Source organism: Zonotrichia albicollis, chromosome 22 (genome assembly GCF_047830755.1).
Source record: "Zonotrichia albicollis isolate bZonAlb1 chromosome 22, bZonAlb1.hap1, whole genome shotgun sequence".
Classification (NCBI taxonomy): domain Eukaryota; kingdom Metazoa; phylum Chordata; class Aves; order Passeriformes; family Passerellidae; genus Zonotrichia; species Zonotrichia albicollis.
Genome location: NC_133840.1, coordinates 2,895,022 through 2,909,694, shown reverse-complemented (window position 1 = coordinate 2,909,694; position 14,673 = coordinate 2,895,022). Strand labels below are relative to the sequence as shown.

General features: G+C 44.6%; 1 protein-coding gene across 6 annotated transcripts in view; it reads right to left on the bottom strand.

The window, feature by feature from the left end:
* Positions 1–14,673, bottom strand: part of TRIM37 (tripartite motif containing 37) — a 27,087-nt gene extending 12,414 nt beyond the window's left edge. For 5 of the 6 annotated variants that reach the window (XM_074557060.1, XM_074557061.1, XM_074557062.1 and 2 more), the window contains exons 1-15: positions 14,451–14,673; positions 13,029–13,130; positions 11,666–11,706; positions 10,978–11,094; positions 10,633–10,720; positions 9,678–9,800; positions 7,952–8,075; positions 4,735–4,802; positions 4,132–4,256; positions 3,401–3,451; positions 3,095–3,176; positions 1,591–1,667; positions 1,033–1,212; positions 406–520; positions 83–295 (exon numbers count right to left, since the gene is read on the bottom strand). In XM_074557060.1, coding sequence (XP_074413161.1) covers positions 83–295; positions 406–520; positions 1,033–1,212; positions 1,591–1,667; positions 3,095–3,176; positions 3,401–3,451; positions 4,132–4,256; positions 4,735–4,802; positions 7,952–8,075; positions 9,678–9,800; positions 10,633–10,720; positions 10,978–11,094; positions 11,666–11,706; positions 13,029–13,130; positions 14,451–14,663 — 1,719 coding nt within the window. In that variant the 5' untranslated portion in view covers positions 14,664–14,673. Of the gene's footprint in view, positions 1–82; positions 296–405; positions 521–1,032; positions 1,213–1,590; positions 1,668–3,094; positions 3,177–3,400; positions 3,452–4,131; positions 4,257–4,734; positions 4,803–7,951; positions 8,076–9,677; positions 9,801–10,632; positions 10,721–10,977; positions 11,095–11,665; positions 11,707–13,028; positions 13,131–13,951; positions 13,975–14,450 lie in introns of those variants that run through there. The other variant, XM_074557065.1, reaches the window with a different exon arrangement.

Below are 14,673 nucleotides of genomic sequence, written 5' to 3'. Positions count from 1 at the left end.
CAAGTTCCCCCTGTTTCTATTGCTGCCTTAGCAAAGAAAGCTGCACATAAACAAACAGAGGTGGGAAAAAGAGAATTCCTACATTAAAGTCCTCCTGCTGAGTCTTCTCTTCCTCCTCCTCCTTGTTCTCCCGTGCCAATCCTGGAGCAGTGAAATTCTCAAGCAGTGCTTCAATGCTTTGTCCAGGTTTCTTTGCTCTTGTCTCTGAGCCCTCATCGTTCTGGGGGCTGAGGTGAGTGTCTGGAGGGGAAACCCCTCGGGATTTCTGCGTCCGGGACAGCTCAATCGCGAGCCTCTGAGAGAGCACAAAAATAACAATGGAGCAGCAGCAGCAAACCCAGCAGCTTTGCTGACTTGCAGAGACACTCCAAGAGGAGATTTTACATTCACAAACACCCCACTTACTTCTTTCAGGTTATTTATTTGCTGGATGTAACTTGTCTGAGCTGCTTCCAGCTGAGCAATGTACCAGTGCTGATCGCGGCACTTCTGGAAGAAGGTTGGTGAGCGCACTTGGAACCTTCAAAGGAACGTTTGAAAAGGGGTTTTTGAAGGAGTTTGGTTGGTTTGAGGTTTGTTTTTAAATGTCCCCTGCAGAAAAACCTTAAAATCTAAAATCTAGTGGTGAAATAAACCTAACAAACAAGTCCTTGTGGGCTTAGTGTCCTGAATACCCTGACTGGCCACAGTGAGTTCTGTAGCAGGGACTCACAGACTTTTATACCCAAAATTCTCCAATGCTCACTAAAACTGCTCCTAAAGAGGGAGAAAAAGCACCTTTTTCCTTTAATTCTGGTACCTACAGATCTCTAACCCTTATTAATGAGGAGCAGCCACTCCTCAAAGGAAGACACACTCAAAACACTCCACAACTCCTTTGCCACATTTCCTTCTTTCAACCCGCCGAGGGCGAAACCCACTTGGAACAAAACACGGCACCAAGATTTTCAATTCAACCAGGTAAATAAATGATTGCCTGTTTCAGGAGCAGGTTTGTGGTGCCCCCCTTGGGGAGCAGAGCAGCAGCCCCACCTGAGGATGACGGTGTCGTTCTGGCGGTTCAGGTAGCCCTCGTTGGCCAGCAGGTCCAGGCGGAAGAAGCGATTGTAGCCCCAGCACTCGCCAACCTCGAAATCAGAGGCGAATTCCCGGATGATGTTTTTGGTGGGGTCGTTGGTGGACTGGTGAACCATTTCTACACGGTATTCATACCTGGCCAGGGCAAAGGAACGGGGATTGGGATCAAAAGATGTCAGAATTGCTGGGTGGTTTAAGAGCTGTGCTTTCACGCCCAGCTGAATGAGTGCCAGGCCTAAAATGTTACTGTATGCTTAAATAAACAGTGAAAAATAAAACACAGCAAGAATATGGAGCAGAGTGAACTCCAGGGCTGTACTACTACACAGATACTCTTATCAGTTGTTTCACCAGCTTCTTTTTTATCTCAAGAAAGCCACTGAGTAACAACTTTAAAATATTATCTCTGTGCCCAGCCAAAGCTCAATAGAACTCTCAGCATTCTTTTTCAAAGGGCTTTGCAGTCTCTGACAGAAAAACCCCAACATCTGCTCCTAGTGCAGCTTTGCTTACTTGGATGTCTCTGGCAGCCCAGCAGACAGCTCCAGGAACACTGACAGGTAGTAGCCTCGAACTACTCCATTTCCATCCTTGAAATGAAATCAAGACACTGAATAAAAATAGCAAAAACTAGAAAAAAATAACAAAACAAAACAATTTGATACAGCAAACTTAGAGAAGTTTAGAAAACAGCTTCAATCAGGACTGGATTTGCAGCAGGAATCTACTCTGGGTGTTACAGTTGTGATTTTTAGTCTTCAGTGACCTCCTTCTATAACACAGATCAACAGGAAGCACATTCACAGTCTAGCATTGGTATCTCAGATATAAATCTCAAGACAAAGCTTTAATTCCTCTATTAACACTTCAGGTATTTGATTAAGTGGAAGTCTGAATAGACAAACACTTAATGTATCAGCAAAATATTATTTTAGGTTAAACATTAGTTCTGAAATATTTTGCATACATTTCAAAGCTACCTCATTTTTGAGGAAAGAGCAATTTCTTCAGAAAAAAATCCCATGCAACATGAAAAGTTAGGGCAGTTAACTGAGAAACAATATTAGAGTCACCAGGAGTCAAGAAAAAAATACAGCAAAACCTCCATCACACTCACCTGAATCAAGGATGAAGAATGGCTCAACGTGAATCCTCCAGCTTGAAGAAACATTTCAACTTACCATTGAAAAAATAAATTTTAATGCCTTCTGACAGCACAGCTCAGGTAGCTAATCCTGAATTTACAACACTGTGGAAACTTCCACACAGTTCCACCTCTGCACTGCAATAATTCAATTCTGGCCATCCATGGGCTTAACTTATAGAGCCAATTTTTCAAGGATGTCACAAAAATCACAAAGACAAAGCTGCTGCTCCACCACCAAGCTCCTTCTCCACAGAGCTGCAGGAGCAGCAGTGAGCAGAGCAGGGAATGTGGGAAGATCCCAGCTTGGGGGTCAACATTCCAACATGGACAAAGCTTCAGGAACTGGAATGTTCAGCCCACTGAAGGGACACAGCAAAATACAAGTTTTAATCCAGTTTGAGAGCTGGATGCAGAGTCAAGAACAAATGCTTGGTGCTCCTCCCCCTTCCCCAGAAAGCATCACTCAAACAGTGATACTTATAACTGAGTATTCTATATTTATAATATATCTATATAACTGATATATTTATAATATATCTATATAACTATATCTATATAACTGAGTATTCTATAGTTATTCTATACCTCAGTTCTGTAAGGAACATCTGCAAAAATCCCTGAGACAATAAAATATCCATCAAAGTTCCTCTGCAATATCAGCAGGACCCATCTTTAATTGGTTCTAAATTGACCAAACTCTCCTGAGCATGTTCTCAGTGGAGATCTGGAGGCAGAGAGGGAACCCTCCAAAGGCTGGTGATCAATACTTATAATGTTCTTTTTTTTTCATGTCCAGCATGGGATAAACATGAATCCTTACTGGGAATGAGCTGGGATGGGAAAACAGCTCCAGCTGGAGACAAAACTCACCGGGTAAACCTTTAATCTCCAGCACAGTCCTGACACCTGCAGGGGAGGGCTGTACACGGGATCCGCACGCTGCCGCAGGGTGCTGCCAGACAGAGGGACAACAATTGGGACTGGGACAAAGCAAAACCCTCCCACAGAATTGATTATTCACCTGCTAAACAACAGATTTTTTATGGAATTCCCATAGTTTAGTCTACATCTCACTGTTTTCTGTAGAGGTTGTTCTGTGTTTTAAATAACATTTCTCACGTACAGAAGGAACAGAAAGATGGTGCCAATATTCACAGTAATTTAAGATTTTCTTACCTGAAGTTTTCCAAGACAAATGTTGTTGAGTCATAGGCTGGAACCAATTCACTGTGTGGGGAAAGAATAAATTTATTTCACTTGAATAACATGGTATTAAAAATCCCAATCTTTGCAATCTGTAGAAGAACTTCAGGTGTTTCAGGTCACCAGAGCCACTGAAATTCATCAAGACTACACTGGGTTATTGCAGAATAATTCCATTTATACATCTCCTCAGGAGGAGATTCCTTGGTGCCACTGGAAAATAACCATTCAGATTTAAACCATGACACAGCCAAACCAATTTTTGCTGAGGAATTCTTGACACTTCTCTGACTTTCCATTTTTTGGAGACATTTTTTCAGCACAGGCTCCCTCAGAACCCAGCACCAGCAGCACTCTCCTGATGAAGAATCGTGCTATGAAGTGATTTTGGCTGTATATTCTGAATTAAGGTGACCTGCAGAGGCATCTCATGAGAGCCTGGCAATTATACACTCAATGACCCAATAATAAGAGAAAAAAGGACAAATCAGTAAACTATGTGTAAAAGAGAAAAAAAAAAAAGTGAGCTGGAACCCACTGGTCCCCAGCAGGGACTTCAGACACAAAATAAGCCCTGCTGGGACACAAAAGCCTACTTGCAGCACAGGTTACTACAAGGAGTAAGTTAAGAGGAAACTCTCCTCTCAGGTACTTTCAATGTGTTTTTAAGCTCTGAACAAACAGAGCAGAAGTGCAGCACTGACCTTGTGAAGTCTGGGGGGACAGGAGTGGTGACAAAGGAGGCCATGGGCTTCCGATGGACCTGCTGGAACATCATCAGGATCTCGGAGCTTTTGGATATCAGCTCACTCTTGCTGCAGGACCGCAGCTGGGAGGGGAAAAAAGAAGGGGAAAAATCCTTACCTCAGTCAAAATCAGAGGTTTTATCCACTTTTGGTTTTAAACAACTGAATCACATGTTTGTCACAGCTTCAGGAAGTTTACTCACAACACAATGATAAAATGCAGCTTGGAGGTTTTGGGTTATTTTATTTTCTGGAATTCCACAATGGAAGTTACAACAGCCACTGTGTATTTCCCTTAGATTAAACTAACTTACATAGAACTGGGTAATTTTGTATGATATTGCCATTAATCCCTGCAGTAATTTTTCAACCACACAACACCTTTGAGTATCTCTAGAAGACACACTTAAGAAGAAATTGTGCAACCTAAGGCCACATCAATGAAAGTATATCCTCCAGAAATATCCATCAATTAATATTTTTAAAATAAAAAAAGTAAGCAAGAAAGATCCCTCCTCAGCTGGCCTATCTACACAACATTTAATCTCCTTTCATAATTACCTGATGTTCTACTTCTTGTAGCAGGGTTTCCAGAAGTTCAGTTTCTTGAGTAAGTGATGTCTTCTGACCTGTTTAAAGAAAAAGTGTCAAAAAAACCCTAAAACACATACCAAATATTTCTTAAATGTATTTTTTTGTTGTTGTTTCCACTTGGAGGCTGCCCCAGAACATACTAAAGTAAAGGATTTTTACATGTACCAAGGTTGATTGAGAAAGCATCTGAAAAGCAGGTCTACATCCTTAATTAGAGCTGTACTAAATAACTCATTTGAGGTTAAGCCAGTAACTAAGTGCTCTGTGTCCCAGAAATGGCAGGTTTGTTGGTCTGGGGTGCTTTTATGCACAGAAAGAAAAGCAGGTTTGAGTCTTACTCAAACAAGCCCTTCTTATATTAAAATTACATTAAAAGGAGTATCTATTACAAAGATGGATTTTCAAATTAGAAAGATGCACTTCCTGACCAACATAACGGATGAAGTAAAAGCACTTTACTTGAAAAGTGCTAAATAACTTCCAGCCAGATGGGAATGTTTTCCAAGTCATTATATAGGAGTTTTTACCAGAATATAATCAGGTTATGGTGAATTTAGAACTTTTCACAGTAGCTACATCATTAACCAAAGGCTTTGCTGCAGGTGGAAGTTTTCAGGCAGCAGTGAACTCGCCCAACACCACAGCATGGAAGGAGTCCCCCTCCCACAGAAACAAAGTCTCTCAGTGGGTTTATGTTGGAGATTTTTTCAGAAATGGCTTAGAAGGCAGCTGTGAGGAGCAAATTCTCACAGCCTGTTTCTGTAAACAGCAGAAGTTCTCAGGTTGTTTTTAATAACAAGTAAATATCTTGTCCTTGGATAAGGTATGGGAAAACAAAAGTGACAAACATGAAGGCCTCGAGAACCTTTCATACCAGGGCTCTCAGGCAGTTTTCTCATAACAGGTAAATATTCTATCTTTGGCTGTTTTGGGAAAGTAAAAGTAAGTTTTGAGAACACAAATCTTGGTATTGAAAACAAAAGGAGGGGTTGGTGTGTTATCTCTGACCTATTGTGAGCTCGGATTTTGCAATATGCATGAACTTAGTTAACATGGTTATAAAAAGTGACTGAATCAATAAAGGAAGTCAATGCTGACCAACAAAGGAGGGTCGTCTTCCTTCACTTCAACAGATTTACACATTGCCAATACATTTCTCCTTCTCTGTCGAAGTGAGGGAGCGACTACTTATGTTGATTTTTCGCATCTGACTCCGGTTTATTCATCAATCAGTCACTTTTTATAACTGTGTTAATTAAGTTCATGCATATTGCAAAATCTGAGCTCCTGACAGGCTGTAGAAAAAACTTCAGCTCCTCCTTTTGTTTACAATACCTGAAGTTAGTTTATTGAAACCAAGATCAGTGTTCCCACCATGATATGAAGAGTTCTCAAAACCTTCCTATCTATTCCCAGACTGGCTGTCTGTTCCCAGTAGCAGCCAAAGACAGAACAGTCTGAGAATCTTGTTGTTTATATAAAAAGTAGCTGAGAACCTAATTATTTACAAGATCAAGCCTAAGAAAAGCTGCTTTTACAGCAAGCTTCTATATTTCTTTAAAGCACCTATCTTTCTTTAAAGCATGCTTGAACCAAGCTCTCCACATTGCTCCTCACAGAGGCCATACCCACCTGTTGTGGTGTGTTTTTGTGTTTTTAGCTTCCGGGTCCCTTCCCCAGGTGTGCCTACACCTCTCTCCTTTCCCCCTCGCCCCCTTGCTGAGTGAGTCCTGTCAATCAGGCTTAAGATTCCAGCAAGGCGTCGTGTGGTTGGTCAAATTCAAAAGATGCCCCTATGCCCAGAGGTCATTGGCCTGTCTAAGTGTCATCCTCCCTTGAGACCCTGCCCCTTCCACCTGGTTGGTGGCTCACCTGTCCCCTCCCCTTCCCCTGCCCGGAGCTTAAAAGGTTAATGAGACCATGCAGCCGCATTCTATTGGAATAAGAATCCCAATATAACCAGTTAGATGGTGCCTGGGTCAGTGTGACCCTCGCTGCTGGGCCAAAGGCAGCACTGTGGTGCTTTACCCCAGAGATACCTTGGCTGCTGGAGATTGCAGCGGGGCACTGAGCAAGTCCAGGCTTGTCAGGGACTCCGTTTACCTCAGGAGAGAGAGCTTCTGGCGATGGTGAAGAGAAAAAAGGAGAGGATTCTGCTGGAGGGTTATATCCAGATGTTTATTCCATGGGTACAGAGGTCTGCACTGGGACAATTCCTCCACCAGAATGGAGGCCGCATGGTCTGATTAGCTTTTTAAGCTCAGGGCAGGGGAAGGGGAGGGGACAGGTGAGCCACCAACCAGGTGAAGGGGCAGGGTCTCAAGGGACCAGGGACACCTATCCAATGTCCCCCAGGCCTGAGGGACCAACCACACGACGCCTTGCTGGAATACTCAGCAAGGGGGCGAGGGGGAAGGGAGAGGGTAAACAGGACATTGCAACACACCACAACAGCATTCTGTTGGAGAAGTTGCCCTGGTTCAGACCTCTGTAACCATGGAATAAACATCTGGATATAACCCTCCAGCAGAATCCTCTCCTTTTTTCTCTTCACCATCGCCAGAAGCTCTCTCTCCTGAGGTAAACGGAGTCCCTGACAAGCCTGGACTTGCACCAGTGCCCCGCTGCAATCTCCAGCAGCCAAGGTATCTCTGGGGTAAAGCACCACAGTGCTGCCTTTGGCCCAGCAGCGAGGGTCACACTGACCCAGGCACCATCTAACTGGTTATATTGGGATTCTTATTCCAATATACCAGCAAGGCGTCGTGTGATTGGTCCCTCAGGCCTGGGGGACATTGGATAGGTGTCCCCAGTCCCTTGAGACCCTGCCCCTTCACCTGGTTGGTGGCTCACCTGTCCCCTCCCCTTCCCCTGTCCCTGAGTTTAAAAGGTTAATGAGACCATGCGGCCGCATTCTCAGTAACCATGGAATAAACATCTGGATATAACCCTCCAGCAGAATCCTCTCCTTCCTCTCTTCACCATCGCCAGAAGCTCTCTCTCCTGAGGTAAACGGAGTCCCTGACAAGCCTGGACTTGCACCAGTGCCCTGCTGCAATCTCCAGCAGCCAAGGTATCTCTGGGGTAAAGCACCACAGTGCTGCCTTTGGCCCAGCAGCGAGGGTCAGAACTGGCCCAGGCACCATCTAACTGGTTATATTGGGATTCTTATTCCAATACCCACCCATGAGGGTGATGAGCTTGTTCTTGAGCTGGGTGTCCAGGCGGGCGATCATCATCTCCACGGCGTTGCGGATCTCGCGCACGCGCTCGTCCTTGGCGCTGCGCACGGCCTCCACGTTCCGCTCCTGCGGGACACAAACCTTCACACAGCTGCACCTCCCCTCCCTCAGCCCCCAAAATGCTTCACTGCCCCTAAATCCCCCAAGAGGGAAAAGAGGAGTGCTGCTTTGATGAGTGATTTCACTGGATCCCTCAGAGAGCCCCAAGGGGAACTGGGAAACTCAGCAACGTTGTCTGATCACACGGGGATTTGTCATGTGGGGATTCTTTAGCATGAAACCTGTCATGTGGGGATTCCTTAGGATCAAATCAACTTGAACAGCCTTAGGATTGAACATTCCTTAGGATCAAATCAACTTCCCAGCCCCAAGGGGAACTGGGAAACTCAGCAATGTTGTCTGATCACACAGGGATTTGTCATGTGGGGATTCTTTAGCATCAAACCTGTCATGTGGGGATTCCTTAGGATCAAATCAACTTGAACAGCACAGAAAAGTGCTTTACTCTTTGTGGTAACAAGAATAATGTGCTAAAAGCAGAAAAGTTCTGTGGTAATGTGTGATGGTGTTCACAGGGGTCTGAGGATGAGGAAAGAGATGAGGATCTGACTCCATGCTTCAGAAGGCTGATTTATTATTTTATGATATATGTTATATTAAAACTACACTAAAAGAATGGAAGAAAGGATTTGATCAGAAGGCCAGCTAAGAATAGAATAAGAAAGAATGATAACAAAGGTTTGTGGCTCGGACAGAGAGTCAGAGGCAGCTGACTGTGATTGGCCATTAATTACAAACAAACCAACATGAGACCAATCACAGATGCACCTGTTGCATTCCACAGCAGCAGATAATCAATATTTACATTTTATTCCTGAGGCCTCTCAGCTTCTCAGGAGGAAAAATCCCAAGGAAAGGATTTTTCATAAAAGATGTCTGTGACAGCAATGGATAAAACCAGCACACTTCTCCCTGCCAGGGTAAGGCCACAAACTCTCAGCATTTTATCACCCCAATTGTGTTTATAAAGTCACATCTGAGCTGGAGAAGACCAAAACTATTAATGCATGTGGCAAATAAGCACCTGAAAAATGGACAAAAATCATACAGAAACTAGCTCCAAAAATTCCTGGTTTTATGTGCACAAAACAACACATCAGAAATGTAACAGAACACAAAAGTAATTCTTCCTGGGATACCAGAAACTGCATTAAATGGCTGGAATTCCCACTGAAACTGCCCAAGCTGAACATGTCAATATTCAGATTTTTGATATGTTTATCCCAAGGGATGAAAAAGAATGTGCACAAACACATCTCCAACTGGTGAGCTGCTCATCCTGCAGACTCAAATACATTTACAGTTTATTATTCTAGAAAAGGGGAAATAAGCTGTTAGAATAAACTATTTTTGTACTCATTTAGCATGACAAAACACACTAAATGTTGACAAAAATATATATTTCAAAGAAGTGTCCAAGTCCAGCTTTTAAACAGCACACTCCAAAACAAAAATTCTGTTACCTAACTCTAAACCAGAACTGAGAATATTTTGATCTTTCCACATTGTATAAAAAGAAACAAATGAAAAAACAAAAAGGTCTCTCAGTGGGATAATCTTGCCACCTTCTAACAGTTTTTCTTTGCTACTGCAGGAGAACTTTCTTACCACTTCCTGCACCAAACTGATCAATTCCATGAGTCTTCTCCTCAGCTTTGCCACTTCTTCATTCACTTTGGTGACGTGCTGCTCGTAGATTTCTGCCAGTGGTTTAAAAGTGTGTCCCCCGTGCTGTTCCAAGAGAAAAAAAGGGAGGAAGAGGAGGAGGAGGTGGTGAATAACACAGCATCTCTTTTCCACTTGATTCCACTCCTATTAAATTCCTGAAAGAGAAGGGAAGAAAGCCTACGAGTGCATCACTCATTCTGGAAAGGTTCCAAAGCAGATTGTATGTAGGAAGTCAGTCTTTCACTTCCCTTTGTAAGAAATCATGAATTTGGCTCTCATTCCATCAAAGCTTCCTGTCAGGAGTTATTTGGAATCTCAAGAGTCCTCTCCAAAAATAAACGGCTTCATTCACTGTGCAATCCTTTACCAAATCAAATATTGGTAGAAGGTTTATTTTTATCATTATTATTATTATTAAAACACTCTAGCCAAACAAAGGCAGCACACTGTTAACCACTTACATTCCAAACAGCAACAGCTGTTTCTCCTTGAATACCCAACTGGATGGATAAACACTGATGAATTTAAATAGCTTTGGAGATTGGAGGCCAGGACAATTAAACAACAAGTGTTATCTGTGTTTTCTGAGCAAAGCTTCTTCCTTTGCTCACAAAATCTCCCCACCACAAAGAATTTGTCCAAAACATCATGAAGTTTATAACAAGGAAGGTACTTCTGACCTGGTTTTGGTATAAATTAGATTTCCTTCTCTAATTATGAACTGAAAGTATCGTGTTTCACAAGCAGTGTTACTAAATAAGAAATACACCTAAACCTGCAGTATTTGCATGGCAACCCAACAGCCACAACAGCAGTTTCACAGCATTTCTTGTTCTTCAAAACCACATCAGACACAAAGTTTGAAGTCCCTCACAGTGTGTCCATCTCCCCTTACCATTCCTCCCCAGAGTGCACACTGGTGGCAGATACACTTCTTGCAGGTCCAGCAGAAAACACTGAGCTTCTCATGATGGTTTTCACACCTTGACCAAAAAAAATACACATATCACCCACAGAAAACAGCCATCAATTTTCTATAAACTCAGCTCAACATTTTCACTTGTTTTGCTACACAACACCTTCTGCAGGAGGAACAGCTGAAGTCAATAAAAACCTTTTGTAAGGTTTTGTTTTCAGCATTCTCCCCAGAAGCACTTCACAGATACACAGAGTACACGACTAAAATTAGCTGCTACAATCCAAACCACAAAAGACTTGATGCAAAGAACACTCCATTTACTTGTCCTTCTCATTCTCCTCGTGCTTGGTGAGGCTGCAGAGCTGCAGGGTGTCCAGCTGCTGGGTCACCTCCTCTGCCCAGCGACAGTTGACGAGCTCCCGGAGCTGCAGGGGGGCTCTGCAGGAAGGACGGCACAGTCAGAGCAGGAATTCACCTCCAGGAGCCAAACAAGAAGCACTGAAATGAGCTCAGCTCAATTCTACATTACCACAAGAATCACAGGTAAAAAACAGCAGAAACTGGATTAGTTGTTACAAGAGAAAAAAATAAATTAAGTCGATTTGATCATTTGGGAGAGGTGGGGAGTGCAGCCTGCAATGATGCACAGAAATTGCATCATTTCCACACAAATTACAGGCACTAAAAATGGACATTTTCACCCTGAAAACTGAAGCTCCTGGGCTCTGACTTTTGAAAGAAGAATATAAAGAGGAATTCCCTGTAGTCACTCCTGTTACACCAGCTATGTGCACAGCAGTGTTCTGTGGGAAGAACAAAGATCCTGCTCAGCTTCTCACAAAACCAGAATGCATTTTAGAAGAAGTATTACACCAGGGCCAATTTTTAAAGAAACAGCAGGCAGGTCTGAAAAAAATTTAAGCTTATAAATTTAGTGCAAGCTGCATTGAAAAAGAGATTGATCATAACAGGACAATCCACCCAATTGCTGCTATTAAAAATACCTTACCTACAATGAGGGCACTGAGCTCTTTGTTCAGTCAGCCAACGCTGTGATGGAAAAAGGAGAAACCTTTTTAAACAGGCTGGAATGAAAGAACTGCAGGCAAACACATTCTATCATTAATTAGGAGTTATTTATTTTTATTACAGCTTTCCTATACTTTTTCCCTGTTAAGCAAATTTTCAATTTAACTGTTCAACCACTTAGTCACAGAAGAAGCTGCTATTTGTGTCTTAGTAACAAGCAACCACTTTGTCTTCAGATGGCAGAGATGCTTCAGTTAAAATTACAGAGAGAATTTGGAGGTACCAAATATTGCATTGGGAACCACCCACCTGGCTGATTCCCAGAGCCTTAGACTAAAGAGGATGCTTCAATAAAGGCAAGAAAAAGACACCACAAGCATCTTTCTCAGAGTCTAATTAGTCTTCAAGGTAATTTATTTCTTCCTCTTGAGTTATTTATAGACAAATTAAATAGCTGAAGTTCAATGATCAAATCCACAAGGAGCCTGTGAATGCTTCTCTTCCAGAAAGCTCCAGGGACAAACAGCTGAGCAAAGAACTTCACCTGCCCACTACAACTCACAAGTGTAAAAGCTCAGCACTTGATGGGTTTATATTTGTCAGCTCTCTACTACATTTAAAGAGTCTCATGAATAATCTCTCACCACCCAGCAACAATATGTCACTAAAATCCTTAATATGCAGCACGAATCCTTCACCTCCAGCTCCTGTCAGAGCTTCCAGAGCGAAGGATGAATGTGTGTTCCAATTTCTGGAAATACTACTGGAGGTCTGGAAACCTCAGCTGAACCTTCTGCTGCTACAGCAACACAAACCAGCACCTGGATTTGGAGCTGGAGTGTGATACACTGGGAAGCAGGGCCCAAATAAAGGAATGAGGATTCAGGTGCTGCCTCAGACTCCCCTGAGGAAGATTTGGCCCCACCTGATCCCACCACAGCAGCCTGGCAAGGGTTATAAAACACCTCCAGGGGACACGAGGTGATGCTGTGACCTTCCCGGGTGCAAAGTCAGCATCTGATTCCTGTCCCAACTTTTCCCTTCCACACAGGCATCACCAACTCTCAGGAGGTGCTAAAGAAGGGATCATTGTGTGTCTCTTCCTTAAAGCAATTATTCCAGATGGTGCCTATAATTAGCAGCACTGAAGGCAATGCACAGCCTGCCTACTTCTTCCTCAGGGGTGTTATAAAAGGTTTTGAAAGGGAAACTAAAGGGGAAGGAAAAAAAAACAAAACCCAAAAAAAGGAATCCTTGGAACTCCAGGAAAAGTGTGTTTTCACAAGCTCAGCCAGTTTTCAGTTCAAACCTTTGAAAGGACAGCCCAAAGCAAGCAAACTCACCCGGATACAGCTGAAACAGCAGAGCTTGGAGCAGTGGGGGCACAGGCGGGCATCCCGCAGCTTCTCCATACAAATAAAACATCGGAACACCTCGGCAATGCTCTGCAGAGGGGGATTAGCACCATTGTTAAACACGCTTCAGACACACCAGGGCTGCCTCTGTTCCCCAGGCACCGTGCCAGGCCTCTGTGCTGTTCCACCTCTCTGAGGGAGACACAACCTGCACAGCACAGCTCTCCCCCTCAGCTGCTCCCACACCGCACCAGCGGCTGTTTTATAACATTATTCTCTTTTTCAAGGAATAGTTTCTGTTTGCCTTATCTCTTTCAGAGCAGGCCTTTCTGTAGTCAAGATATTCCTCTGTGTGTTCACACGGGACTGAGCAGCAGCCAGAAGAAATGGAGTTGTACCTGCAGACAGCGCACTGGAACTAAACTATTTCTATTTTCATCACGGTAAGTGCATGTGTAACACACAAGAGGTGTTGAACTGAACTGGGTATTTTTTGGACTTTTATAATACTTATATTCTTTTAAGGTCTACCATTAGCATTAGCTCCACAATTTCTACACTCTCCCCCCATCCCATTTAATCAATTTTGGGTGATAAAAACATTCCCCAAATGAGAAAGTGATAAAAACATTCCCCAAATTTTGAAAGCAATGTTTGCTTTCCATATTGATAATTTTGAACTGATAAGGAAGTTTTACATATACATACATTTTATATATAGATAGAAGACTTATAATTTCTGGTTATAACTCTGGAACTTTATAAGGTCCTGCAGGCGGGCTAATTTTTTTTTTCCCCACACAACTCAGATTGTGAATCAGCACAAAAGCAACACATCTTCAATTAAGGGATACCAATACATCTCCCACACATTAACGCTTCCTTTAACAGCTACAAGCCATTGAACGCACCATATGCGGTTAGAGGAGAAAATCGCAGCCGGTCTTTTACATCCTCTCCCAGCCTGGCAGTGACACAGCCCCCGGCAGGTGCTGGAGCTGCCGGGTCACAGCCACTTCTGCACCTGCACGGTGCCGGGGCGGGCTCGGTGCGCGCCAGGTCTCCATCCATGCCCGGATCCATCCCTCCATGGAGCCCTGCCCGGATCCATCCCCCTCCGGAACCGGCCCCGCGGCGCTCCGCCAGCTCATTTCCGACCCCCTCCCCACCTGCCTGCCCACCCGAGCCAAGCCCCGCAGCGCCGCAGGCTGTTCCCAGCGCCCGGGCCGACACCGTTCGCTACCGCTCGGCGTTTTTTCCCCCCTCGCACAGGGTACGCGGAGGCTGCGAGGGGCTCCGGTGAACCGGGCGGGTGCCGCAGCCGCTGCCCCCTCACCGCGGGCGGAGAAGCCGCAGCCGCTGCCCCCTCACAGCCCTGAGGGAGCGCGCGCGCCGCCCGCCCGCCCTCACCTCCACGCTCTGCTCGTCCATGGCTGCGGTTCCGCCAGCGGCGGCAGCAGGGACGGCTGTCCCCGAGCTCCCTGTCCGTGCCCGCGGGTGAGGAGCAGGAGCTCCGCGAGCGGCGCTGCGAGGAGCGGAGCCAGCGCACCGAGCTCGGCCCCGCGCACCGGCCGGGCCGTGACCGCGGCAGCGAGACCGCCCCGCCCCGCCCGCGCTGCGCATGCGCGGGGCC